Raw genomic sequence first — 12501 nt, forward strand, 5'->3', positions numbered from 1 at the left:
CACCTCCTTCCTTTCGTCCACTCATCACCTCTTCCTTCCTTCCACCCATTCATTTTGCATTCCCTCCCTGTGCACTGACTCGCTCCTATAATGCTCCAGGAACTATTCCAAGGACCGGACAGTGATAAACAAAAACACAGTTAGTGGGGCTGATTTTAACTTATTTTTCCTAATATAATTTAGGAAAAGATGGCTATTATTGGACCTCAGGAGCCCAGAACCCTGTCATGGCTTAGAAAAAGTAAAGGAAGCCAGTGGTGGACCCAAGGACAGTTTGAGAAACCCACCCCTAATGCAAGGGCAACTAATTTTTGAAAACCTCCAATGTTTTGGTGCACACCTACTATGTTTCAGTTTATGGGCCAGACTCCCTTTGCCTCGGTCTATGGTATTTTGTTATGGCAGCCAGAGCTGACTGATACTGTATGTAACTTAGATGGTGCCTGGAAGGTAGTGAGTTGAAATAAATGTTCACTAAAAATCAATAGAACAACGGGTGTAACACTGATGCTGAGAAACTCTAACACCAACAAACAACAAAGATATGAATGAAAGGATGAGAAAAGAGTACCAAAGGCAGAGTCTTAGAAAAACTGAAATGAAAAGTACAGCCATGGGCTGCAGGAGCTGAAGGAGAGAACATTATGGAATTGCTAAGACATCAGGAACCTTCACTCATATATTCAGTGAGCATCTACTGAGCGCCTACTGTGTGAGAGGCTCTGTGCTGGGCTCTGCGGTTCAAAGGTGAATAAGGCATAGTCTCGATGTTGTGACCAGGAGAGGGACCAGAGCATGATGATGCAGGGAAGCCGGGGGACATGCCACAGACAGACACCCCCTCAATGACTGGGAAAGCCTTCTCAAGGAAGCATCATTTCTGGTGTCACCAAAAGCAAGAGTAAGAGTTAGGTGATAGGAGCTGAGCAAGTGGGAAGAGTGCTCAAGCAGAAGGACCAAGGCCCGACAGTAGGACAGAGCAGTTGCCCTCAGAGAACTTGAAGTCCTTTCACTACAGCCTTGGGAGTGTAGACATGAGACTGGAGGGAGCCTCTGAGCCCAGGAAGGGGAGGTAGTGACTGTGCCGCAAAGGGTTTGGGTGTGATTTATAGAGCAGGTGGTCATCCAAAGACTGTCAACAAGACAGGAGTGATGTGGACAGAGGTGCACTGGGAGGGAGGCTGGGGCTGCTGCGTGGACTGTTGCAGGCTGGAGTGGAGGCAACTGCAGTCATCCCAGCAAAAAATGCCAGTGGCCTGAAAAAAGGCTGAGTGATGCAGATGCTGAGAAAAGAAGGACTCATGAGACATTCTGTATGGAGCAGAGATGACCTGGTTATGCACTAAGGTGGGAGGTGGGTGAGAGGGTGAGTCAAGTTTGGCGCCTATTTCCCTGTTTTTGGTGATGAGAAAGTACGTTTGGGAAAAGATGATGACTTTAGGGTCAGAGACTGAGGGGCCGGATGACGGCAGGAGGTGAGTGGACCAGGGGTCAGAGCAGCTGTGTGATGTGGGTTGGACTCAGGATTTGGATTCTGAGCAGCTGGACTCTGAGCAGCTGGGGGTGGGGGAGGGCTGAAATCTACAGATCTCACCCCCTGGAAGGTGAGTGAGCAACTAGAGAAGTGATCTTCTGAGTGCTTTGCAGAGGGGACTTGGTGCCTCCTACCTGTGGGCCTGCTGGAGGGGGGTGGAGCCAGAGAAGTGAAGGATATGGAGGTCACAGGAACTGAGGGGAAAAACAGGAATAAAATCCAAAGTGTGTTATAACCTTACGGGAATGGTGGCGTCAGCGGTGGTTCTAGTTATAAAAACATGCACCTTCTCTATGCACCATTTACCCTGCGGTCAGTGGTTTGGGGAGTGGGGAGAAGGGGTGACTCCTTACACCCCCAGTTTAACCACGGTTCTATGTGTGGCCTCTGGACTCCTTCCCATCCAGATGGGGGGTGGTAACAGGAGGGAAGTTTGGCTGGTGGAGCAGCTCCTATTTTTAGGGACAGCGCAGTGGTCACAGGTACACAGAAGTCAAAGTACTCACAATTGGGCGTGGTAGCTGAGGCCAAAGGGGTGGAACCTGTAAAGGGAGGAAGAGACGGTGAGAAAGGGGGAAAGGAGAGATCTTCAATCAAAAGGCAAATTGGCCACCGGAGAGGTGGCAGCTGGGCCCATCTGTTTTTCCCCTCGGTTCCTGTGACCTCCATATCCTTCACTTCTCTGGCTCCAGCCCCCTCCAGCAGGCCCACAGGTAGGAGGCACCAGATCCTCTCTACAAATCACTCATAGATCACTTCTCTGGGATTCATTCAAAGGAAGACAGAGTACTCACCTGGAAGATACAAAATACCCCCTCCCGCCCCAGAGAGGCCAAAGCCTTGCTCAAATCCCTCTGAAATTCGAGACCCAATGAGAGTCTGAACTAGGGCCAGAAGCCTGCTGCCCAGAGCGCACTCAGTGGGGAGGAGACCCGGCCCCCACATAGCTCCTCAGCATGGACGTAGACACCTGCATCGCAGAAGCTGGGGAGAAAACACCCCAAGTGCTTGGGCAGGAACCTCATCATTCTGGAGATGCCAGGGAGAAAGTGCCCACTTCTGGACGCTATGGGTACCAGTCCCCATTTCCCCAGGCTGAAGGTGAGGTGGGGGTGGGAGTGGAGGCAGTGAAGTCCTGGTCTCTTCCATTCCTAAGGGCTGGGACTTACAGGACTCTAGAGACTTCTGAACCTCAGAAAACTTACTGCTGGGGGTGGTGGTCTGGATCTGGCAGGTGTAACCTGCAAAGGTAGAGAAACAGTGAGGAGGAGGAGGGATTAGGGAAAGGGGCAGTGGAGAGGAAGGATGTGGGACCTGCTGAGATGCACAAAGGACGGCAGCCTCTCACCATTGACGCAGAAACTGTTCTGGTCCAGGGTGTAGTGGCCCAGCTGGGTGAAACCCCGAGTCAGCGGGCTCAGGTCCCAGTACAGCCGTTCTCTGTCCAGCCCGGGGATCACAGGGTCAGGGCGGTGTGTGCAGACCATGTCCACTCCAGTGGCCGTCCCATCCTTCTTGGGCCTGGCGAAGGGTGGGTAATGGGGGTGACAATAAATGAAGTGAGTTCCTAGGGAGGGGTCCTGAGATTCCTGGGGGCAGGACAGGAAGAGGCCATAGGAAATAATGAGGCTGTTAGAGAGGTGACAAGTCAGACAGATTCTCTGAGCTCACCGGCTCTGACCATCCCCACACTGTGAGCAGGGTCAGTGGGTGGGAAAACTATTAAGTTGCAAGGGAGAAACTGTCAGTGGGTGGGAAAATTATTAAATTGCAATGCAGACACCTGCATCCTTAAGGCCTGGGGATAGGAAAGCTCATATGCGAGACATTTAGAGATGAAATTTGGGATTAAACAAGTGGAAAAGACATTTGTCTTGAGAAAAATGCTGGAAACAGAATTGAAAACCTAAAGGAAATGCCCTCACTGGTCAAAGGGAGGGGGGAGGAAATACCGAAAGATGACCAGGCTAGGGGTCCAGTCCTGCTGGTGGGCTCTGCAGAAACTGGGGACAGCGACGTGGGGAGGTGCAATCAGAAGAGGCATTGGTCCTGGAACAAATGCCTCCCGAATTTCACTTCTTCTAAGGACATAGACAGGGAGGGCAGGAAGGAAGCAGAACAAACTCCTCAGACCTGGGCGCACCTGAGGCTGCTCCGGCCCGCTCCTGGAGGTCTCACCTGAGGCGAGTGAGTCTGCAGCCTGAGTAGAGGGTGCCCACGCTAGAATTCTTGAACAAGGGCTTGAGCTGTGGGTGAGGACAAGGGGAGTGAATAGATGGGCTCAGAGGCAGGGGCAAGATGGTCATCTATGGTTGGGACAAGAGCTGGGCAGGGCTAGCACTGATGGACAAGGCAGAAGGGGAGTGGTGGTCATCAGTGTGCTGGGCAGAGGTTAGGTGGGCAGGTCTGGCATCATGGGCAGGGCTCTCACCAGGCTCTGCAGGATCTTCTCCATGGTGTAGAATTTCAAGGAGCCTGGAGGCCACTTGTCCTCCATGTAGTGCAGGTTGGTGATGGTGAAGTTGAGGGTAAAAGGCACGAGGGGTGGTCCTGTGGCTGTAGCAGGAGAGGGAGAGGACAGCCCACACTGAGTCAGGCCTGTGGTGGATGTAGGGGGCAGGGCCTGGGGCCACCGTGCTGAGACCAGTGGCTGTCTCCCTGGAGACACAGTGAGGGCTGATGGTCCTGTGTCTGGTTCCAGAATGACCAGTGTGGAGGTGAGAACACCCCATGCAGCAGGTGAAGGAGGGAGCCATTTGGAAACTGTCCAGCTTTGAAGGAGACTGTTTACAACCCAACCTTATTATTTATTTCCATTTAGTTGCTGACTTATTTATCTTCCATCCATCTACCCAACCATCATTGACTGGCCATTTCTCTGCATCCAGCTGACAACACAGAGGTGATTCACAGCTGAGTCATATCGCAATGACTCCCCAGCCTGTGTTCCTGACTCTGTCCCTCCTTGGGAGCTGGAGATGTGGGCAGGGGCCTGTCCTTTCCTTCCCTGGTAGGGTAGAGGGGCTTCTGAAGTCCACTCGGTACTTACCACTGGGGGTGGTTTCTGAAGTCTGGTGAGTGTAACCTGCAGAGAGAGAGGGAAAGAAGAGAGAGAAAAGGTGCTGGATGTGGAAAAGGAATTGAAGAGGCATATGGGGGGGGGGGGGAGAGGGGGGCGTAGAATGCAAGCTAAGCAATACAGCAAAGCAAAGGTGGCCCCTGCTCACCATTGACATAGAGACTGTCCTGGTCCAGGGTGTAGGGACCCAACTTGGTGACACCTTGGGTCAGCTGGCTCAGCTCCCGGTACAGCCGCCTTCTGTCCAGCCCAAGGCCTGCAGGGTCAGGACGGTGGTTGCAGACTGTGTCCACACTGACGGCTGCTCCATCTCTCTCAGGCCTGTGCAGGAAGGGACATGGAGGCAGAGACACTGGGGATCCATCTGTGGAAAGTCCTTGAGAATGTTGTGGGGGCACCGTAGGGAAAGTTAGAAGGGGTGCGGCTCTTATCAACAGGACCTGGAATGCCGTGTCATCCACCACTGAGTGAATTTACTCCACATGTGAAACCAGTTCCATGAAAGGCCACCTTCGGAGCCCAGGACTCCCCTCACTGGCCTCGCTGGGCTTCACAATCCGTTCTATGCGCAGCGGCCAATCCCTGCTCTAAGTGGAAATCCCTCCTTGTTAGACATTTGCTGAAGTCCTTTCCACTCCTCGCTGCCTGTGCACGAAGCCCCAGTGTCCCAACAGGCACGTTGGGACGCCCACGGCCTGCCTCGCTCACCTCTCTGCCTCCCTCCTTGCAGGGGAGGGTTTCTGCTCTGCCTGTCCTCTCTGCCTTAGACTCCGCTTTCCCCGCATGCTATCACCTCTTCCTGCAGCACGGCTCCTGGCCCGGAGCTGTGTCTCCTGGCCATCACTTACTGCTCTCCAAGAGTGAGGGTCCATCTAGTTCCTCCTAGATTCTACACTTCCCTCATCCCTCAGCACTTCAGTGCTGTCACTGGGCCTCAGTTTCTCATCTATAAAATGGGTGTAATCATGGTATCCAGGTGTATCATGTGAGGATTAAATATGTTGATATTAGTAATATGCTTAGAACAGTATAATTAATAAAATAAAAAACAAAAATCGTGCGATCATATAACTTAATGCAGAAAAAGCCTTTCACAAGATACAACATTCATTTATGATTAAAACATTCAATAAAATAGATATAGAAAGAAAGTACCTCAATATAACGAAGGCCATATATGACAAACCCCTAGCTAATATCACGCTTAATGGTGAAAAACTGAAAGCTTTCCTTTAAGAACAGGAGCAATTCTGCCCACTCTCACCACTGTTATTCAACATAGTACTGGAGGTCCTAGCCAGAGCAATCAGGCAAGAAAAAGAAATAAAAGGCATTCAAATTGGGAAGAAGTAAAATTGTCACTTTTTGCAGATGGCAAGAATCCACCTAAAAAACTATTAGAAACAATCAACAAATACAGTAAAGTTGCAAAATACAAAATCAATGTACAAATACCCATGGCATTCCTAGATTAACAATAAAATTTCAGAAAAAGAAATGTAAAACAAACAATTCCATTTGCAATTACAACAAAAGAATAAAATACCTAAGAATAAACTTAAAGAATGTGAAGGACCTATACATTGAAAACTACAAGACATTATTTTTAAAAACTGAGGAAGACAAAAAGACAATCATGGATTAGAAGACTCAACATAGTTAAAAAGACTCAACGTGGTTAAGACTCAATATACAGATTTAATACAATCCCCATCAAAATTCCAATGGCACTTTTTGGAGAAGTAGAACAAAAAAATTATCAAATTTGCATGGAACCACACAAAAAACTCAGATTGCCAAGGGAATCCTGAGGGGGGAGAAAAAGCCAAAGCCGGAGGTAGTACACTCTCTAACCTCAAATTATACTACAAAGCTACAATAATCAACAGTATGGTATTGGCAGAAAAATAGACACACGGATCAGTGGAATACAGTTGAGAGCCCAGAAATAAACGCACATGTATATGGGCAACTAATTTTTGACAAAGGTGCCCAAAACATACAATGGAGAAAAGAAAGTCTCTTCAATAAATGATGTAGGGAAAATTGGAAAGCCACATGCAAAAGAATGAAACTAGACTGCTACTGCACACCACACACAAATATTAACTCAAAATAGACCAAAGACCTAAATTTAAGACCTGAAGCAATAAAGTAAATAAAAGGAAACATAGGTACTAACTTATGGACATTGGTCTCAGAGAGGATTGTGTGACTTTGATCCCTGAGGCCAAGGAAGTAAAAACAAAAATAAATCAACAAGAGTACATCAAATGAAAAAGCTTCTGCACAGCAAAAAAAGCCCAACAAAACAAAAAGGCAAAAATGGGGGAAGATATTTGCAAACAATACCTCTGATAAGGTGCTAACATCCAAAACACATCAACAATTCATACAACTCAACAACAACAAACAAACAGTCCAATTAAAAAATGGGCAGGGGATCTGAACAGACACTTTCCCAAGAAGACATACAAATGGCCAGCAGATATATGAAAAGATGCTCAACTTCACCAGCTATAAAGAAAATCCAAATCAAAACTACAGGAAGATAGCCCCTCACACCTGTTAGAGTGGCCATTATCAACAAGACTGGTAATAACACCTTTGGAGAGGTTGTGGGGAAAAAGGAACCCTCATTCACTGCAGGAGGGAATGGAAACTGGTACAGCCACTGTGGAACACAGTATGGAGGTTCCTCAAAAAATTAAGGAGATAGTTACCATATGACTCAGCAATCTGTCTTCTGAATATCTACCTGGAATTTTTGAAAAGACTTATTCATAAATATATATGTGCCCCTACGTTCATTGCAGCATTAGTCATGAAGCCAAGACATGGAAACAACCTAAGTGCCCTTCAATGGGTGATTAGATCAAAAAGATGTAGTGCATACATGCAATAGAATACTACTCAGCCACGAAAAGGGATGAACCGCTGCTGTTTGCGACAACATGGATGGACCCTGAGAGTACCATGCTGAGGGAAATAAATCAAATGGAAAAAATAAGAAGCCTATGATTTCACTAATGTGTGTGATATAAAACAAAAAGTAACAAACGAACAAAGTCATAGCCACAGACCACAGAATGGTGGCTACCAGAAGGAAGGGGTTGAGGGGAGGCTGAACAGGGTGAAGGGGTCAAATATATGGCGATGGACGGAGACTACACTTTGGGTGGGGAGCACACAATGCAGTATATGAGTATTACAGAATTGTATGTTAGAAACATATATAAGTTTGGTTATTAACCCATGTCACCCCAATGAATTAAATTAAAAAAATAAATATATGCAGTGTGAGTTGGTGGCATGGTAGGCTGTGGGTTTATTCTTTGTGAAGGATCAGGGATGCATCCTTTATGTAAGAAGTCTGTGCATACTTTCAGGTTATTACTCTTTATCGTTTTGTTCGTATGTGAGATTTGAGGCTCTTGGGAATGGGAAGGTCAAGAGCAGGGGGCCAGAGCCGGAGGGATAGTGGCTGTTTTAGGTGGGGAGCTGGAAGAAGCTGAGGCCAAAGGGAGGACCCAGCCCTAGAGGATTGTGGATAAAAATCTCCACTGTGCTTCCCTGGGGCACCCTGGTGGTCTTACCTGAGCAAGGCGAGCCTGCAGCTGGAGTAGAGGAGGCCGATACTGGTGTTCTTGAACAAGGGTCTGAGCTGTTGGAGGAGAGGAGGTGAGGAGAGGACTGACAGGGAAGGACAGGGGCAGGCTAGGATGAGGTGGGCAGGCTGGCATCAGTTGGAGGGCAGGAAGAGGTGAGCGGGGCATAGGAGAGGCGGGGGACTGATAGCAGTGGGCATGGTGGGCATCGGTGGGCAGTGCAGGAATGAGGTGGGCAGGACTCTCACCAGGTGCTGCAGGATCTTCTCTATTTTGTAGAACTTCACTGAGCCCGGACCCTGCATGTCCTTCATGTAGTGCAGGTTGGTGATGGTGAAGTTCAGGGTGAATGGCACCAGGGCGGGGACAAAGACTGCAGCGAGGTCGAGAGAGGAGACGTCACACCCCGAGCTAAATTTAGGGGCCAGGGCCAGTGGGGTGGGGGTGAATCTGGTATTCACATCTCTTGCAAGAGCTCAGAATGTCTCTCCCCAGAACAGGAAGCTTTATTTTGAACAACACTAATAATAGTAATAATGACAATAAATAAAAATAGCAGCAATAATAACAGCTGATGTTTGGTAAGAGCTTACTCCACGCTACACTCCGGGCTAGCACTTTCCATCCAGCATCTCATGTAATCCTCACACAAGCTTTGAAGGTACATCCTGTTACTTACCCACAACTGATGGGGATGAAAATGAGTCTCAGAGAGATTAAGGCACTTCCCCAAGGCCACACAGCTATTTTAGGGCAGAAGCTTAGGCTCTAGAGTTTGAATAACTTAGGGTTCAGTCCTGACCATCTGCGGGCTGTGTGACCTCAGGAAAACATTGGTTACTCGAAGAACCAGCCTATGCCTCTCTGAAAGGGAGAAACAGCAGTGGCCAGCTGCAGACGTTGAGGATCAGATAAATCAGGGTCCCCTTATGTGGCAATCAGCGAATGCCGGGACATTTGCTCTGTTGTCACTGTTGTTATTTACGTCTGCTTCCTCTGCTGACCCTTCTGGTCTGCCCTTTGGGAACCAGTCCTGGATTTGCCCTTGCCTTTATCTATTCCATTCTAGTAGAAGGTGAAGTCTGGGGAATTATTCCAGAATGCACGTCTGGATCTGTTCTCACTAACTGACCCCCCTCACACCCCAGGTCACCATGTGGTCAACCTAAGGCCACATGGTCACAAGTTCCCTAGCAGGTTTGGGGTAGATTATAAAAATGGCCAGCAATCCTTCACATCCCTGAACCTACACACTTGCAACGTGTGTTGCCGCCTGTCTCTTGCGATGGGAGCCTGTTTCTTCACCTCTTGACTCTGGCTCAGCCATGATTTGCTTTGGTTAATGGGAAAGAGCAACGTGGTGCAAGCAGAGGCTTGAAAGACCCTTGTGCACTGAGGCTTGCCCTCTCTTGGTGCTGGGAACTCTAGGACCCCCATATGAATGAGCCGGAGCTAGACTGGTAGATGAGAGGCCACGTGAAGGAGAACTGAGGCACCTCACCCATGAGCCCACATCCTCCAGAAGCAGAGTCGCCTGGCTGACCTGCAGGAGGCTGCAGGCACATGAGGATGCTGAGTTCAGACCACACAAACTGCCGAGCTCACCTGTATACTCATGAGCAGCGCCGAATGATTGTTTTAATCCAGTAGATTTGGTGCTCATTTGTTATACGGTAAAAGCTAACTGATACAAAACCTTAACGGAAAGCCAAAGGTGGATTAAAAGGAGCCATACCTTCAGTCTTGGATAGAAAACCTGGAGTCTCAGAGCTCTCCAAACACAGGGATGGAGATGACTGGTCTGCGATGAAGGTGTGGGCCCCAAGTTTTACCCTCCCACACTGTTCCCTTGCCTTCCTGCCCGTGCACACTGTCCTCTCAGTGCAAACCATGGAGGAGTGTATCGGGAAGGTAGTAGACATGGAGAGGAGGCTCTTACTTGTAGAACTGGAGGAGGCGACTGGAGTCACTGAGGTTCCCAAGGAGGGTGTGGAAGTCACAGAAACTGAGGAGGAAGCATCAGAAATGAGAATGATGCAGCTTCACCTTGGAGATGCTAGAGGCAGTTTGGCCTTGATGCCCAAACTGAGTTGAAGTTGGGGTGGCGGTGGGCATAATAAGGGCTCTAGGGCTTCTCCCCCCACCATGAGGCCTTAGCCATAGGGAAGAGGAACCAGCTGCCCCCACCAATCACTGTGGGGCCGTGGGGCCGTCTAAGGTTTAAACACTTACCACTGGGAATGGAGGTCAAGGCTGGTCTGGTGTAACCTGCAGAGTGGGTAAGAGTGAGATGGGACATTTCAAAGGTTATTAAGAAAGGGATGAAGGGGTTAGACCGTTGGTGGAAGAGTAGATACTATCAAGAGGTTGTATCCCTACAGACAGTGGGTTGTGCCTCCTATAACCTTTCTCTGACTTTCCACCTCTCTCTGTGTGATGTATATGCACATGATGGAGAACAGGGACCTCCCAAGGAGAGGGAAAGTGAGGAGAGAGAAATCTAGAAGCAGACATAGGTGCATCCTCTGGTTAGAACTCAGACCATCAACAGAAGAATCCAGCTGGTGCTGCAAAGGACCACTGTCACCACCAGAGGCTCACCATTGACATAGAGACGATCTCTGTCCAGGATGTAGGGACCAAGCTGGGTGACACCATGGGTCTGGTGGCTCAGCTCCCAGTAGAGCTGCTCCCTATCCAATGCCAGGCCTGCAGGATCAGGATGGTGGGTACAAATGGCATCAACTCCAGTGGCTGTTCCACCCTTTTCAGGCCTGGAGAGAGAGGGACATGGATATGGAAACAAGACAGAGACATCCTGGTAGGACATTCTTTCCTCAGCCCACTTGTATGTGGATGCCGGTTTATCTGTTCTCCTGGTCCAGGCATGAGTGGCTCACAAGACAAGGGGCATCATTGAGCCACAAAGGACCAGAGTGGATATTTTAGAGTCAGATGATCATCAGTTCAACCTTAGCTCTGTCACTTGTTGAATAATCCACATGGTTTCTCTGACTCAGTTCTCCCATTTTTACAGCACAGAGAATTCTGAAATGTCATGGGATTCAGAAATGATTGATATAAAATACCCAGCCCTCCTGCCAAGTACATTAGAAGTGCTCATAATTAGTTGTTTAATTAAACAAATATTTACAAGCACCCACCGTCCCTAGGGAAACTGGATAGCAGCTCTGAATAGAGATTCATCAGCTCTCTAGCTGATCCAGGCCAAGTTTTGGACATGAGCATCTGAGCATGAGACACTGTGTAGCAGAGACGCCACCACTGCTTACCTGCCTCTTGTGTTACCACCTCTTTGGGCCAGTAGGAGAACCTAGGCCTGAAGAGATAACCTAGGAGACCCAGCAGGTTGTACTGACAGAGGGCATTAGCAGGGAAAACAGAGTGTCCCTTGCACCTCAGCAGGGTGGAAGCAACCTGGAGCTAAGCTGCTTCTGGCTCTGGTTTCCTACTTGACAAAGGTGCAATGTCGGTTGCCTTGCCAGGCGATGCTGCTTTTGGCCTGCAACTTTTCTGGGAGGACATTAAATGGACATCTACACCCAGTAGGAAGCTATAGTTTTGGGCTTAGGTGTGGGGTGACCCTGGTAACTGGGCAAGACTGTTACAAGAGATATTGGTTCCCCTTTGGGACATGGGACATCTAAGCCAGGGTGTCTCCAACACCTATCCATTGAGGTTTCATTTCTGTGCACAGGGACAGCCACCTGGAATGCCAAAAGATCAGCCTTTCAACTGCCAAGAGCTTTCCTGCAGAGAAATAAATGCCCAGTGCTGCCCTGCCGGCATGCTGTTTCCTCTCCACATCCTTCTAAGCAAATCTATAGTCGGGTCTGTCCCATTCAGATCTTGCAAGTCAGGCTGGCTGGTTGGACGATCTAGAGCGAGGAGGGCACAGCACTAGCACCAGGGCTGGGAATTTAGGTAAGCAAGGTGCCCAGGTACAGCATTTAAGGACATGCTATCGCTCAGGGCTGTGCAGGCACAGGGTTAGTACCCAAGGGTGGGCATCTCATTAAGTTCTGTGCTCTAGGCACCTCGCTTCCCATAGCTTAGTGTAGGCCCTGGCCAGCCCAACCAGCCCACCCTTACCCACCACTAAAGTCAAGACCAACAGGAGGTCTCACCTCAGTGCGGTCAGTCTGCAGCCAGTGTAGACGGAGCCAATGATGCTGTGGCTGAACAAGGGCCTGAGCTGCGGAGGAAAGCGTGGGTGGATCAAAAGTAAGAATAAAACTAATCATCATTTAAAACACAAT

General features: G+C 49.0%; 1 protein-coding gene across 1 annotated transcript in view; it reads right to left on the reverse strand.

Annotated features, from left to right (window-relative positions):
- Positions 1-12501, reverse strand: part of MUC16 (mucin 16, cell surface associated) — a 58884-nt gene that overhangs the window by 17765 nt on the left and 28618 nt on the right. Inside the window, exons 27-39 of the mRNA XM_081135770.1 lie at positions 12370-12437; positions 10823-10995; positions 10454-10489; positions 10161-10226; positions 8470-8594; positions 8210-8277; positions 4762-4934; positions 4584-4619; positions 3966-4090; positions 3713-3780; positions 2883-3055; positions 2740-2775; positions 2041-2076 (exon numbers count right to left, since the gene is read on the reverse strand). Of these exons, the coding sequence (XP_080991896.1) occupies positions 2041-2076; positions 2740-2775; positions 2883-3055; positions 3713-3780; positions 3966-4090; positions 4584-4619; positions 4762-4934; positions 8210-8277; positions 8470-8594; positions 10161-10226; positions 10454-10489; positions 10823-10995; positions 12370-12437 (1183 nt within the window). The remainder of the gene's footprint in view (positions 1-2040; positions 2077-2739; positions 2776-2882; positions 3056-3712; positions 3781-3965; positions 4091-4583; positions 4620-4761; positions 4935-8209; positions 8278-8469; positions 8595-10160; positions 10227-10453; positions 10490-10822; positions 10996-12369; positions 12438-12501) is intronic.

The sequence above is a fragment of the Miniopterus schreibersii genome (genome assembly GCF_964146895.1).
Source record: "Miniopterus schreibersii genome assembly, chromosome: 4".
NCBI classification, from domain to species: domain Eukaryota; kingdom Metazoa; phylum Chordata; class Mammalia; order Chiroptera; family Miniopteridae; genus Miniopterus; species Miniopterus schreibersii.